The sequence below is a fragment of the Simochromis diagramma genome, unplaced genomic scaffold (genome assembly GCF_900408965.1).
Source record: "Simochromis diagramma unplaced genomic scaffold, fSimDia1.1 OVJJ01000411.1, whole genome shotgun sequence".
In the NCBI taxonomy this organism is placed as follows: Eukaryota; Metazoa; Chordata; class Actinopteri; order Cichliformes; family Cichlidae; genus Simochromis; species Simochromis diagramma.
This window is the reverse complement of record NW_024386735.1, coordinates 108,100-123,618: the sequence shown is the minus strand read 5'-3', so window position 1 is coordinate 123,618 and position 15,519 is coordinate 108,100. Positions and strand designations below refer to the sequence as shown.

Here is a 15,519-nt window from a genome sequence, read left to right as displayed (position 1 = left end):
TTGCAGTGAATGAAAAGGTATTCCAGAGAGGAAGAGCAGTGCTGAGCAATCACTGTTACATCTGTGCACCAGCCACTATTAATGTAGAAGCAGACACCTCCACCTTTGGTCTTACCAGAGAGAGCGGCCTGCCGGTCAGCCGCTCTCTCTGGTAAGCACAGTGCAGGCATGCTCAGGAAAAAGAGTATTTAGCGTGTTTTGTCCCAAAATAATGTTGATTATTTCATTGAGTCATTTTATGTATATGTGAGATTGCCTCTTGAATTAGTGCATTTTGTTAAAAAAGCAGTCAAACAATATTTTTTTTTAGAGTTTCTGCACAAAATTGTAAATTTTATTCCTGAATTGGTTTCTGCACATCCAGTTACCAGCTGAGATGATTGGCTGATTGAATGCCGCAGTGTCTTTTTAGTTAATTTTTATTGTGAAGTAGAATTGAACTTGATAACCATCTTCAAGTTGGGCGTTGCGCTTTTATATTCAGCATGCAGCAACAATACGTCATGCTGTTCTTTTGATTTAGCACGTCAGAAGAAGTGTCTGCTCTATTTCAGCAACATGTTAACAGACATTACTTTAGCCAGTGATGCAGAACAACATTTTCTTTTCGAGAAGCAGAGCTGAAATAACTTACTGTATACTCCCCTACCAATGTGAAGTCATAAATATTCATGTGTCAGTTGATAAAAGAGTGGTTTCTTCCCCGCAAGCATGCAGCGAATGAAGCTCTGCTGACCTGCTGCAGCTCCCAGTCTCCAGCGTATCATCAAAGCAGACCATAGATGAAGATGATGGTGTATCGAGAGAAGGAGGCTACCCGCTGAATGGCTAATCAACCTGAGGGCAAAAACAGCTTGGTGACTAGAAGAATGTAGAACATTTCAGGAAGTGATCTCAAAAGTATCCACATATGAGTCAAGGAAGCTTTTCATTGACTATATTTAACATAATTTAAAGAAAAATGCTGAAAAGATTCAATAGAACAGAAAGTTACTTATAAACTCACAAAGTTGTAAAACCATTCATGCTGTTTTTCAAATGAAAATATAAAGCACAGTTGCATAACAGTTTGAGTTCCATTTTTGTAATTTCCTTGGCACATTTTCACCATTTGTTACTTTTGTTTATTGCTTTCTGTCATGGTTTGTGAAATTCGCTTACTATAATTTATTGCGGTTAAAAGTAGTTTGCAGCCTTCCAAAATGAGCTAAAGCTGTTACCAAAATTTAAAGGAACTTCCATAACATGCATATACTTTGTTGAATAGATATCAACTAAACTTAAATATAGAGCCAAGATGGGGAACATCAGCCTGTTAAGTCATTACTAACACATCATAACTGCTGTGCGTTATTATATTTGGCAGCATGGGAAAAGGAAAAGCCTTTTGAGCAGTAGGATAACAATAAGACATGTCAAATATAAAAGAACAGCAGGAAAAATCTAAAAAAAAATACCATACCCCTGAAAAAATGCTGACCCCTGGTGGTGAGCAAAAGTTTGCACCATCTATTTACACTAAATGTTACAATATGTGTCTTAAGTGAACTTAAGACAAATTTAAGACAATATGTTAAAACCCAGAGAAAGTCCAGTACTGCTCGGTATAGGTTCAGTAAGTATAAGCACTACAAAGCGGGCCTGTATTGTAGTGGTTAACACATTCACCTAACACAAATCTGGGAACAATGTAGCTTGCCATCACCAGTGTGTGAATGTGTGTGTGAATGGGTGGATGACTGGTTGTGTAAAGCGCTTTGGGGTCCTTAGGGTCTAGAAAAGCGCTATACAAATACAGGCCATTTACCATTTACCAATAAATCTACAGGAGGAGGTGTATGTGGAACTATGTACTGTGGTGAGCTCTAATGAATAAGGAAGTAGCTTTAAGGGGCTACTAAGCTAGTTAGCTTTGTAGGTTGTGGTAGACAGAGTTTGTTGCCCTTGAATGGAGCCAGACTGTAGAATGTATATGAGGGACAGATGTCAAGTGTGAAGATGAAATCTGCATGGTTCCTCCTCTAGCTCATCTAGCTTCAAAAATGATTTTAAATATATTCATGTTTATGGGACAATGACCCCCCTTCTGGCTTGATTTGTGACCTGTGAACACATTCAGTCACTGAATTTAGTGTCTACTTTTATAAACCATAAATTACAAAATGCACAGCAAGAAAATAAGTACATTTTCAAAAAACTTCTTTCCAATAATTCCACTTTCCAATAATTTGTGGATTACTTGGTTCAGATTGTAGTGTTCGGCACTGTCATCTGCCACTTGTATTCGTTTTTAACACTTTAACACAGATTTTCATTTATCTCTGACCCAATAGCCACAGCAGCCAGTTTCTATAGCAACCGATGATGATGTAAAATGGAAATAACTTCCTGATTTTTTTTTTGCCTGCATTCTTCCTCAACAAATCCAATTAATTGTGGGTTCGCTCACTCAAACACGAAGCCCCACAATTTTCTCCCTTTGAGCTGTCAGTGAAACTACTGGCTGTGTCCTTCAGGATCTTTTACATGATTTTGCAGCAACATCAATCAAAACTGCTTCGCGTGCAATAAGGGAATATAAATACCCATCTCTGTTACATTACATTCCCAGTTGTAAATCAGGGCTGGTTTGGCTCCAACTTGTGTGTTAATCTAGAAAACGAAACAAATCCTGAATAGAGAACCCAGCAGGGGTCTCGTCTCAAAACACTGACTCGCTTAATTTGTAGTAGGTGTAATAGAGTCATGACATTAACCAAGAAGATTTCACAACTTCTAAACACAGGCTATCCTGACTTTATTGAAGCTAATTAGAGGGCTAACAGAAAACAAGTCCTCCAGCTCCTGCATTTAAAATGAGTCATCTTTAAATATGTTTTCATGTATTCTCACATTGGTGGGCATGTCTGTGAACCTCGCATTATCTCGCCCAAGCCTCTGAAGTTTCAAGCATATAACTAATACATGAAGAATTCATAAAGCTTGCCAGATTCTTTTTGGATGCTTAAACCCTGTTGCTGATTTGCTCTTTTGAAGTCTCCTTGCTTGGCAGTTTGTCTCATTAACAGGCCTGTTTCAACAAGGCCTGCTGATGTGGGAGCGTATTGCATAGGAAAAGAGAGGGGAGGAGGGCACACACTGGAGAATAGAGATCTATTGGCTTGGAAATCAATGGTTATCATGTCAGCCAGATGCTTGCTCATCTCACTCGCAGAGTCAGAACTATTGGAAAGGACTCATAGTGTTTGATTATTGCTTAGGCCATTTTTATCCCTGAAAAGCTCTCTGCACCTAAAATGTGTGTGTGCGTGCACTCCATATTGTGTTGATTTTACAGACAAAAAAGGGAGATTTTCATCGATTTTTTTCTTTGTTTTTAGGAGAAACAATACATAGACAACATGAGATAGCACATAGATCAGACACTATGGAACTGTAGATGTACCGATGTATTTTTCTTCATAGTAATACACACTGGTGCTGTTAGTGTAACTGATCTTTAAAAAAAGACTACAGAACAGAAGCATTGCTTCATTTCTGCGCTGATGCCTTGTTTTGATTAGAATTCCCTATCCACAGTATGTTTTTTTTTTTTTAAAAAGGCAAGTCTACCTGCTTTGCCGCTGTTCTTCATCAAAAAACAGCAGTTTAATGAGTCCTGAAGCTATTTTTAATATTTAATTTCATCTTTGAGTTGGGGGGGGGGGTTAGATCTAGGTGGAATAAGTGTCCTCTGGATGTCATCACTTGGAGAACAAATTCCTTTCATTATCTCTCAATAACTTCCAAAACCCCCATATGAGGAGCTGTTTACATTTTTTGAATATTAAAAACACGTTTAGCTTGTTTTTTTTTGTGAGACCTTTCAAGCTTTTTCAACCCTTTCGACGTGATCAAAGGGAAAAAAATCTCTTTCGCAGCTGCCAGTTGCAGTACCTGTGAAGCAGGTTTTTGTTTGGATCCTAATAGCAAGCGTCCCCATTTTTCAGCAATTTCATCATTCATGTGCTCCAACACCTCTGTGTGGGTAGCGTTGGTCTAATGTTTTGTTGATCCTCTTCTTAGAGAATAAATTAACTTACTCAAATATCGAGATGGCGGTAGAATTAGAGAATTGGAATGAGTGCATGTTTGATCACACAGAACAAATTTTCAGTTTTTAATTTGCTGCATTTGGGGCATTTTGTTTGTTTTAATTTAATGCCTTCTAATTACAAGCAGACCAGATCTTGTAAACACACCGGTGGCAGCACATGCCTCATTTTGGTAGCTCGTTGTGGAAGAAGCGAAATTTAGCTTTTATAAAGCTAAAACCTTGATTTAAACCTACACATCAGCCTGTATCCAGGTGTGCTGGATGTTATCTAGATGTTAACACATGATGGACATGATATCACCGAGTATTTCCTTTACCTCGATTGTGCTCACGCTGTAATCGGATGAAATTATGCAAATGCAGTAGGTGCAGTTGGTGGGCTAATTGACAAATATAGCACGTCCTCATCGTGTTGTCTGGACTTCAGTCGTTTTTACTATTTTCCTCCCGTACCTTTTAGATGGTCCTCGTTTAGAAAAGAAGGGAGAAAAAAGAGAAGGAGGAGGAGTTTGGTGACCGTTCAACATGCAAAGCAGACTTTTCCTCAAGAGAAGACAGAGAAGTGGAGATAGCATTGATCTTCTCCTTCAGATGTGATGGGATTGATCCAGTATCCTTCCAGCCTGTGCTTTTGCTTACCCACAATGCATTTCTTCATGCATGGTGCATGAAGTATCTTTATAATTTGATAATAGATAGGAAAGAAGTTACATTATAGTTGCCTAAAACTAAACAAAAAACAAAAAAAAGCTAGACTTAAAAAAAAAAAGCAAATTAACTGAAATAATTTTGTGAGTTGGAAAACGGATTAAACTAAAATAAAAACACAGAGGTAGTATAGTTTATGACACCTTGACTGATGACACATTGATAAACATGTTTATTGAGACTCTGAATGGAAACAAACCTGTGAGTCAACAGCTTTCAAAAGGCTGTGGATGTTTCTGTGTTTATTTTTTGTATTACCTCTGATTTTACCTACTGTTTTTTCTCAGTCCTGCCTCTGACATATGCCTTCCATATAATAACTCTGAAAAACACTGAATTAAAATAAGAAAATTTACTTTGGAAACTAAACTAAATTCAAAACATAAAGTCAAAATGAAATAAAAATAAAAAGAAGTAGAAAACACAAACCCATAAATACTATACAAACAATACAACAAAAGGCCACAAAGATACTTTAGCTGGTTCATGGACCTGAATTCAAAGCTTAAACCACAGACATCAACAACAGTACTGCAACTCACTGGTTCACTTATTCTAACTCAGTGGATTTCAGGTAGTGCACTTAATTGATTTTCACCTATAGTCGTCAACTGCCCAGCAGAAGCAAAATAGAGGAGTAAATGTTCCAGAGCTCCAATAAGCTGCTCCAGACATGATTAATCACTTCCTGTGACTGGTCAGGATCACAGCGGAGCAGTTACAGTGGTAGTCAAAGTACAGCGTAAATACAGGCTTGTGAAACGGATTGAGATGCCTGATAAACATGCTTGCACCATGAAGCTGTCATTCCCTTGTCATTGCAAGTGAGAACGAAGAAAAGCCTGCTCTTCCTCTGCTCTCCTTTCACTGAATGACAAGATGACAGCCCTCAGGTGATTGCATGACAGGGGCACACTACATGTTCCCGACAGCGCTCACCATATACTCTTGATAAAGTCATCAAGGCCTCTGCTGTTTACCAGCATGCCAATGCAGCTGCTTGTGGAAGATTAGCAAAGCGTGCCGCATTTACGTGGACACCGACTGATGCATGTCAGTTAGTTAGACAGATATTACCGCATATTTTAGCAAAGGAGAGTACAAGCAGTGGCAAAACATGCAAAAACAAAGAGGAATTTAAAGGGAACTTCTAGTAGTTTGGTATGGTTTGTGCAAAAATATATGAGTCCTGTGAAAAACTAAGTACACCTTTACTGCTTCCATTGAAATTATGAGGATAGGTAGCAGTTAATTAATTGATCATCAGCACGTGTGAGCACCTCTATAAAAGCAGAACGTTTGCAGAGGGTGCACACGTGTAGCTTACAGGTGTGTGCTAACACAGTGCTGAGGAAGAAAGACATCAGTATTGATCTTAGAGAAGGAATTATTGCTGCCTATCAGTCAGGGAAGAATTATGAGTGCATTTAAAGTCCATCGTTCTGCAGTGACAAAGACAATTACAATTCCTCCCCACACAAGAGCTACAACTCAGACTACAGCTCCCAGTTATCACGTTGTTGTGATGTTAAAGTTCATGACAGTAGCATTAGAAAAAGGCTGAATAAGTGTGGTTTGCCTGGAATGCTACAAAGAACATGAAGCATGGGTCAGGTTTGCTTTATCTAAACAAACCACAAGACTTCTGGAGCAATGTCCTTTGGACAGACAGAACCAAAGTGGAGATGTTTGGCCATAAGTGCAACTTAGGTGAAAACCAAACACGTCATAGCTGCTGTCATGTGGATGATTAATGCTTATTTAGTAGCCACAGCACCTGGGCACCCTGGGCATGAACTCCTCTGTATACCAATGTATTCTAGAGTCAAATGTGAAGCTAAGTCTTGGCTCAAATTAGGTCACACAGCAGTGCAATGATGCTAAGCAGAGCAGCAAATCTACAATAAAATGGTTGAAACTGAAAGTCCAGACTTTAACCTAAGTGAAATGCTGTGGTGGGACCTAAAGAAGTAAATAAAAGACCACCTACAAATCTAAATGACCAGAATAATACATTTTGTATGAATAAATGCTCTAAAGAGGATTGGACCAAAATTCCTCCACAATGATGTAAGAGACTGATAAAGTCATGCAGATGAGGGTTATATACAGCGAAATGAGGTACGGTACCATCGTGACTGTTTGAAACATTGTTATCGATGAAATGAAATCATGTTGGACACATCTGTTCATTCTTGATTCTGATGTCCAAGCTTTTCTGTTGTATGGGCACTGAAGCAAATAAATGTTCACTCCAAAGTCACATGCATCAATCTTCAGGCCTCTGGTTCTATTTATCCATCTGTTTTGTATATATGAGTCCCAGTTTCTCCTTTCAGGGGACGACCGTGGCTCAGGGGGTTGGGAAGCGTATCTGTAACCGGAAGGTCGCCGGTTCGATCCCCGGGCTCTCTGTCCTGGTCGTTGTGTCCTTGGGCAAGACACTTTACCCTACCGCCTACTGGTGTTGGCCAGAGGGGCCGATGGCACGATATGGCAGCCTCGCTTCTGTCAGTCTTCCCCAGGGCAGCTGTGGCTACAACCATAGCTTGCCTCCACCAGTGTGTGAATTCGAGAGTGAATGAATAGTGGCATTGTAAAGCGCTGTAAACTTTTTGGGCTTAAACTGTAATAAACCACTTGAGGCCAACTTGCCTCAAGGGGCAAGGGGCTGTACTGAAACCTGCTTTTGCTGATGCTTTTATTACAACATGAGGACCTCAGTCTGTTATGGCATTATTGTGATGATGTAGGGTGTCATATTGAAAAAACAAAACATGTATTGTACAGCTCTCTCTACTCATATGATATATTACGTGATATGATTTGTTGAGAATATTTTTAGGCAAGGCAAGGCAAGGCAAGTTTATTTGTATAGCACAATTCAACAACAAGGTGATTCAAAGTGCTTTACAGAGACATTAGAAACAAGAACAAATAAAAAGCATGATTTAAAATTGATTAAAACAAGCAAATAAACTAACTAACTAATTAACAAACAAACAAACAAACAAACAACAGTATATAAAATCAAAACAGATAAAATCAGAACAGTAGATAAAATCAGTAGTTAAATGTAAGTTTTGAAATTTAAGCTTAAAGTGTGGATTTGGTGCTTTATTCAAATGCAGCTGAGAATAGGTGGGTCTTCAACCTGGATTTAAATAAACTGAGTGTTTCAGCTGATCTGAGGCTTTCTGGGAGTTTGTTCCAGATATAAGGAGCATAAAAGCTGAATGCAGCTTCTCCGTGTCTGGTTCTGACTCTGGGAACTGATAAAAGACCGGATCCAGATGACCTGAGGGATCTGGATGGTTCATACTGGGTCAGGAGGTCATTGATGTATTTTGGTCCTAAACCATTCAGAGCTTTATAGGCCAGCATCAGAACTTTAAAGTCTATCCTCTGACGGACAGGCAGCCAGTGTAAGGACCTCAGAGCTGGACTGATGTGGTCCACTTTTTTGGTCTTAGTGAGGACTCGAGCAGCAGAGTTCTGAATGAGCTGTAGTTGTCTGACTGATTTTTTAGGTAGACCTGTAAAGATGCTGTTACAGTAATCAAGCCTACTAAAGATGAATGCATGGACTAGTTTTTCCAGGTCCTGTTGAGACATCAGATCTTTTATCCTTGATATATTCTTGAGGTGATAGTAAGCTGACTTTGTTATTGTCTTAATGTGTTTTTCTAAGTTTAGGTCTGCATCCATCACTACACCCAAATTTCTCGCCTGGTTTGTGGTTTTTAGATGTATAGATTGAAGTTCTCTGGTGACCTGTAATCGTTTTTCTTTGGCGCCAAAGACTATTACCTCAGTTTTGTTTTTGTTTAGCTGGAGAAAATTGTGGCACAACCAGTCATTGATTTCCTCAATGCATTTACCAAGAGCCTGTACAGGGCCTCGGTCTCCTGGTGACATTGTGATATATATTTGTGTGTCATCTGCATAGCTGTGATAGTTTATTTTGTTGTTGTTTATAATCTGTGCCAGTGGGAGCATGTAGATGTTAAACAGAAGGGGTCCCAAGATGGAACCTTGGGGAACTCCACATGTGATACTTGTCTGCTCAGATGTGAAGTTACCTATTGATACAAAGTATTTCCTGTTTTCTACGTATGTTTTGAACCAGTTTAGTACAGTTCCTGAAAGACCTGTCCAGTTCTCCAGTCATTTGAGTAATATGTTGTGGTCAACTGTATCAAATGCTGCACTGAGATCCAGTAAAACTAGGACTGACATTTTTCCACTGTCTGTATTCAGACATATGTCATTAAACACTTTGGTCAGAGCGGTTTCAGTGCTGTGGTTCTGTCTAAAACCTGACTGGAAGGCATCGTAGCAATTATTCTGTTTTAAGAAGTAACTGAGCTGTTGAGAAACTGCTTTTTCAATGATCTTACTTAAAAACGGGAGATTTGAGATCGGCCTGTAGTTGTTCATTTGTGTCTTGTCAAGATTGTCCTTTTTCAGTATAGGTTTGATTACAGCAGTTTTTAGTGATTCTGGAAACACACCTGATAATAAAGAAAAGTTGACGATCTGTAACAGGTCTGACTCCAAAGTCTTTGAGACCTTTTTGAAAAAACTTGTTGGCAGGACATCTAAACAGCAGGAGGAGGAGTTCAGTTGACCTAAGATGTCCTCCAGGTCTTTGCTGTTAATAGGTTGAAACTGTTTCATGGTGTTTAAACAGTTTTTTGGTGGACACAGTACATATTCTGGATCTGCTGTTGATGTACCAATTGCTTGTCTAATTTTTTGGATTTTTTCAGTGAAGAATTTGGCAAAGTCATTGCAGGCCATGGTCGAATGAAGTTCAGCTGCCACTGACACAGGAGGGTTTGTTAGCCTGTCAACTGTAGAAAATAAGACCCGGGCATTATGGCTGTTTTTAGTGATGATGTCAGAGAAGTAGGACCTCCTTGCATTCCTCAGTTGTAAATTATAATTGTGAAGTTTCTCTTTATAAATGTCATAATGAACCTGGAGGTTTGTTTTTCTCCATCTGCGCTCAGCTTTCCTACACTCTCTTTTTTCATTTTTCACCAGTGTGGAGTTTCTCCATGGAGACTTTTTCCTTCCAGAGATAACCTTCACCTTAATGGGAGCAATAGTGTCCATTACATTTAACATGTTAGCATTGAAGCTATTGACGAGCTCATTGACTGACCCTCTGGGCAGGTCAGGTGTTAATGGGAAGACCTGGTTAAAAATTGCACTACTGTGTTCAGTTATACACCGTTTTGTGATCACTGTTGTTGATATATTTGTGTGGGCTGAGATTTTACTTTCAAAGAAAACACAGTAATGATCAGACAGGCCCACATCAGACACAGTAACCTTTGAAATGCTCAGGCCTTTGGAGATCAGTAGGTCAAGAGTGTGTCCTCTATTATGTGTGGCCTCTGTTAGGGTCAACTTTTACCTTGTGTGGTGAACCCTTGTGAAGGTCAAGCTCAAATGCTTAGCCAAACTCATGTGCCCGAAGGTCTATTGATAAAAAATACATAAACCATAGGAGATGAACAAAAAATATGTAAATATGATTTGTGAAGACATTTTAAAGATTTGTCAAAGGGCGTCCTTGTCGTATTTCACTTTGATTGCAAGAAAAGTGAAAGAAGCACTGCGTAAATAAATACGAGTCATTTGTAGCCCTAAAAAAAGAGTTTGCATTTGCATGTCCATCAAACCACAGACCTATAAAATCAGGGCAGCAAAGCACTTCTGCTTTTGATTCTGCAGAAATTGGCCTGACAAGAGGAACAATTGTCAGAGCTCGAGCGCTTGACAGGAATAGTTTATTCACAAAAGGAAAGCGTTAGTTTTCACAGCTGTTTTTTTTCATGTTGAAACACATTTTCTGTCTTGCCATTGTTTATATAGATTTAACGGAGCATTTCTGAGGCGCACAATAGAATAATGGCCTCACGTCAGTGTATTCGGTTCCTTTGTGGGTTTTTTTTACCAAAGCTGGGTCAAAATGTTATTTGAAATCCCCACGGGATTACCAGCAGAAGTAGCGTTTTTCCAGCGCTTGCATACAGGCCACTCGCAAGGCCAATTCAATCCTCATGAAAGTCTTTTATTTGCTTCTTGTGAAAATCCTGCACCATGTAGCATTATGAATACTGAACGTTTTGTTAGATTATAGTCCAATTTTAGTTTCAGTCCGGATTGATTTGATTAACTCTCAGGATCTAATAGCACCATGTGTTATTTCCTTTTCTTCTTCTTTTTGTGTGTCTGCAGTCCCTCCGGTGTTGTCAGTGTTCCAGCAGTCCTTCAATGCCACAGCTGACTACCAGGAATCTGTCACCTTTACTTGCATCACTTCTGGATCTCCGGACCCCATAGTCACATGGCACAGGTAAAGTTCAAAGAGATATTGGGATTGGGAGACATCCAAAGAATATTGGTGTTCCCTCAAGGATGTAGGATAGGTTTATCCCCAAGTAGACACCCGAAAGTGCTACCCTAATATGATTTCATTCCAAAACCATGAGAATTAATCTGCTGATATAGCAGCGCCTACACTTATGGGAATGCTTCCCACAAGATTCTTGAAGCCTGCTTTCGAGGATTTGCTCCCATTCAGCTCCAACAGCATTTGTGAGGCTCAGTGTTGATTTTGGGCGATAAAACCTGGCTTGCATTGGCGCCCCAATTTATCCCATAAAGTATAAGCTGAGCTCTACACAAGCCCACTCTTCCACTCCAGACTGGGAAAAAATGGCTGTATCTAAGAGAGGAAATGATGTTGAACCAAATGATTAAGGCCATCATACACAAAAGGTTCAACTCCTTAAATAGCCATATATTCAGTTAGAAAACATAAGGGACAAAAACAGCACTGCTCGATTGATTACTGGATTGGAGTCACTTAATTAAGACAAATTTAACCTTAATTTTCAAATAATACAGGCTATTATGTTCCCTACTACCCATTCGTGCCTATGTACAAATGTGTATATATTGTTTTCAGAGCAACTAGACTTTCTTTCATAGTTCTGAGGAATTTATAGTCCACCCTCGCACATTGCCCTCAGCAGCCACACAGTAATATCCATGGCACATAGCAACAGAGCGAAAATTTGCACCTGAAGAGCATTTGACACTCCGCTATCCTCTCTACAGCTCGACATCGAGCAATTAGCTTGCACCCACTCGGCAGGCAATCATAACAAGCTCTTTGCACCTGAGCATCTATTGATAACACTTTATTGTTGTTCCATTGAAGTTTTTAGTGTTTGCTTAAAATGCTGTCTCCCCCCCCTCCAGTTTTCCTTATTGGAACTTACTGGAAAGAGTAGTTTGAACATATTTGACACAATTTAGTTTAATGAACTGTGTCCAGCTTTCAAAAAGGGGCCCTGTTATGTTTTTCGTTTGTGGATGCTCATATTAACACGTTTCAAGTAATGAGGTCTGTGTATGTAAAAGTAATCACCAAAGCTCTTTTTTGCCTGTTTTTGTCTCTGTGTGATGTCACTGAGAATATCCCTGCCTGGTCTGTGGTCAGCTCAGGCTTATAGATCTGACTGTATACCCTACCCACCTGCTGTTTAAACCATCTCTATATTTAAGGGGGCTTAAAGGCCCAGTTTGAGATAAATGAGGGTTATTTTGAACTCTGAAATCACGCAAAGCTACTTTAATAGAATCCTAGAATAAACATAATAAACTGAAAATAAGCCTGTAGTATCTTCTCTTGAGACATGATGTCTTTATAAATGTTATAAACAATCCAAACAAACATGACTTACAAGTGACTTCATGGCTCCTCATAATTGCTATATTTTGTAGTTAATTTGGTAAAATAAATACTGTGGGCTTGGCAACGTTTCTAAAGGGCAAAAAGAGGGCAACAATTCAACAACATATTAGTTTAGTCTTAAATTAAGATATTTTGCTTCCCCACTAGAGTTTGAGCTCCACCATTTACCATGTACAAATGGAAAATGAAATAGCTGCAACAATTTATTGAAATTTGTGCAAACATACATGGAAATAAAGTATAAAACAGAGTTTGTGCAATTCTAACATCCTTGAAGCTCTACTTTTGGTGTGACCACCTCTGTTCTTCAGCACAGTCTGAACTCTTTTAGGCAGGTTTCTTGTCATTTCCTTAAGTAGTCTTCAGGAATAATTCTACCGGTTTCTTGAATGACATTCAAAGCTCTCCTTTGGATGTTTCTGGCTCTAGGGAGGCCAATCCATGACTGATAGTATTTCATTGTGTGTTTTTCTATCCAGATATGCTTTACTGCATTGGCAGTGTGTTTGGGATCATTGTCATGCTGAAAAATGAAGCTAATGGCAATCAGATGTTTTCTAGATGGTATTGCATGGTGAATCAATCAATGGTCCTTTTCTGTGTTCATAATTTTATGGATTTTGACAAGATCTCCAACACAAATAACTGAAATGCAACTAAAACCAAGACAGAGCCTCCACTGTGTATTACAGATGGTCATAGACACTCACTGTTGTACCTCTCTCCTGACCTTCTACATACACATTGATGATGATTTGAACCAAAAATTTCAAAAAATTTGGATTCATCGCTCCACATTTTCAGTCCAGTTCTTGTGTACATATCTCAGCCTTTTATCCTTGTTTTCTCTCCTTAAGAATGACTTGACAGCCGCCCTTCCACTGAGATGATTTCTGATGTGGCCTCAGTGAACAGTAGATGGATCAACTGAAGGGCCAGATACATCTCTCAGATCCTGCGTCAGGTGTTTGCTGGAATTTTTTCTGTTTCTTAAGGAAACTGTTCATCTGCTGTATGTAGTTTTTTTTTAGCCTTTTTGAAGGTAGTAACGTCCAGCAGAACCAGACTCAGGAAGGGGCAGCCAGTCATGGATTACTCATTTACAGCTGTGTTTGTGGCATTCAAAGAATATATGCCAATATCAGCAGATATTAGCTCTCTGTTAATATATCAGCTGAGCATTATTTGAACTGTAGCAAAGGGCATTAATTAATGCTTTCATAGTCCATAATTATGATGTGGGCCTATGATCTGTTATTATTATTATTATTGTACTTTTAAGTAACTTGGTCAGTGCTGCGCAGCAGATAAAAGCACATAAACCGATGCTGAGCATGTGCATCAATGGTAAACACAGATGCCTTTATTCATCACCCTAACAAAGAGGTCACATACCTCTCAGAGCGCTTACCTTCATCACAGGAGCGCTGCACAATTCTGCAGAAGATGAAGCACAGCGAGGTGAATTCTTCACTCCTGCATTTCATGTGACATCGTCTCTGTGAGTAATACAGATGTAATGAGAACTGAACTGTCTGTTTGAAAGAGAGGTTGAATACAGCAGAAAAAAATGAGGCACATGCATCACTTTGTGAAGTACAAACAAAATTTGAAAGGTGACGCACAGCTGGAAGCAGCCTCAACTTTGTAAATCTGATTCATCTTGCTCCCTTGTTTTGGGGCTCCAAAAAAGTAGGAATTACTTTTACTCCGGGGTGTCTTACCTTGGCTTTTCAGCTCTGGAGCACAACAGTGAAATGTAATTTTAATGATTTAACAGCAGGCGTTATATTTTGCAGAATCTTTCAGTGTGAAGATGGCAAAGTGCACATCTCCATCCTTACTTTTATATTGAGACAATCCCTGTGACAGCTTAACGACCTCAGTCTCAGTTTTGCTTTAAGTGTAAAAGTGAGTTTTGTTTGACGTTGTGATTTCACAAAAAGCCCGTTAAAATGAGGAGCTTGGGAAATAAGATCTCTTGATAGGTTTCTCATAGTATCACAGAATGAAAGAGGCTTAGATACAGAAGCATTTACTCTTACATCGTGCTCACTGATGTGCTGAGGCAATTAAAAATAACCACAGAAGTAAGCGACTAAACCTTTTTCTTAATAAAATTCTCTTGCATGGTCAGATGTGTAAGTGCCATTCACAAAATTTGATGTTCGCAAGATCAAGAAAAGTTTAAACCAAGTCTCAGAGAAACTCAGCGGAGTACCGAGAGCTAATGAGACTTTATTCTTTGTTCTTCTACAGCAGAGAAGTCAAACTCGTTTCACACTGTGGGCCATGCACAGCCCACTTTGATCTTAAGTGGGACGGACCAGTGAAACTCCTATTTCTGTCATTGTAAAGAAGTTTAATCACACATTTAATCCCTGAGATATTTTAATTTTAAAAAAGAAGTGTAATTTCAACAATATATCTCAGTTTTTCTACATGATAATGAAACGCTGCTTTGGGCTTAAATTGTAAGAAATACACATGTAAAATTACAGAAAAAGTTCTGTTAGCTTATTGCGACTGTTAATTTCAAATAAATTCATAATGGTTTATCTAATTATTTACGTTGGTGCAGTATGACTGGAGGAAGCTGTAAAACTTATGAAAACACATCTAAAAGTCTAAAATGTATGCCCTCCTTCAAATTTTCCAAACCCTTCCAGTGGGTCAGATTGGAGGCTTTGGTAGGCCGATTCTGGCCCCCAGGCCTTATATTTGATACCCCCGTTCTGAAGTGTTGCGGTTTCAGGTCAGAAGGCAGCCTGTTCTCATTCCCAGTGCTCAGATTCTTCCAGGTTTTTTTTTTTTTTAAAGCTGCTGGTCTCTCAGAGATATGCCCAAGGTGTCTTTTGGCTTCTGCTGGAATACCAGGGGTCACCATAATGGTGACACCCAGCTCGTCACACTTGGATGCTTGTTCAGAACCCCTTGA

General features: G+C 39.2%; 1 protein-coding gene across 3 annotated transcripts in view; it reads left to right on the top strand.

Moving 5' to 3' along the window:
- The window catches only part of LOC120734226 (neural cell adhesion molecule 2-like), a 442,177-nt gene that overhangs the window by 334,328 nt on the left and 92,330 nt on the right, over nt 1-15,519 (top strand). For all 3 annotated transcript variants that reach the window (XM_040033012.1, XM_040032933.1, XM_040033095.1), the window contains exon 6: nt 11,057-11,174. In XM_040033012.1, coding sequence (XP_039888946.1) covers nt 11,057-11,174 — 118 coding nt within the window. The remainder of the gene's footprint in view (nt 1-11,056; nt 11,175-15,519) is intronic.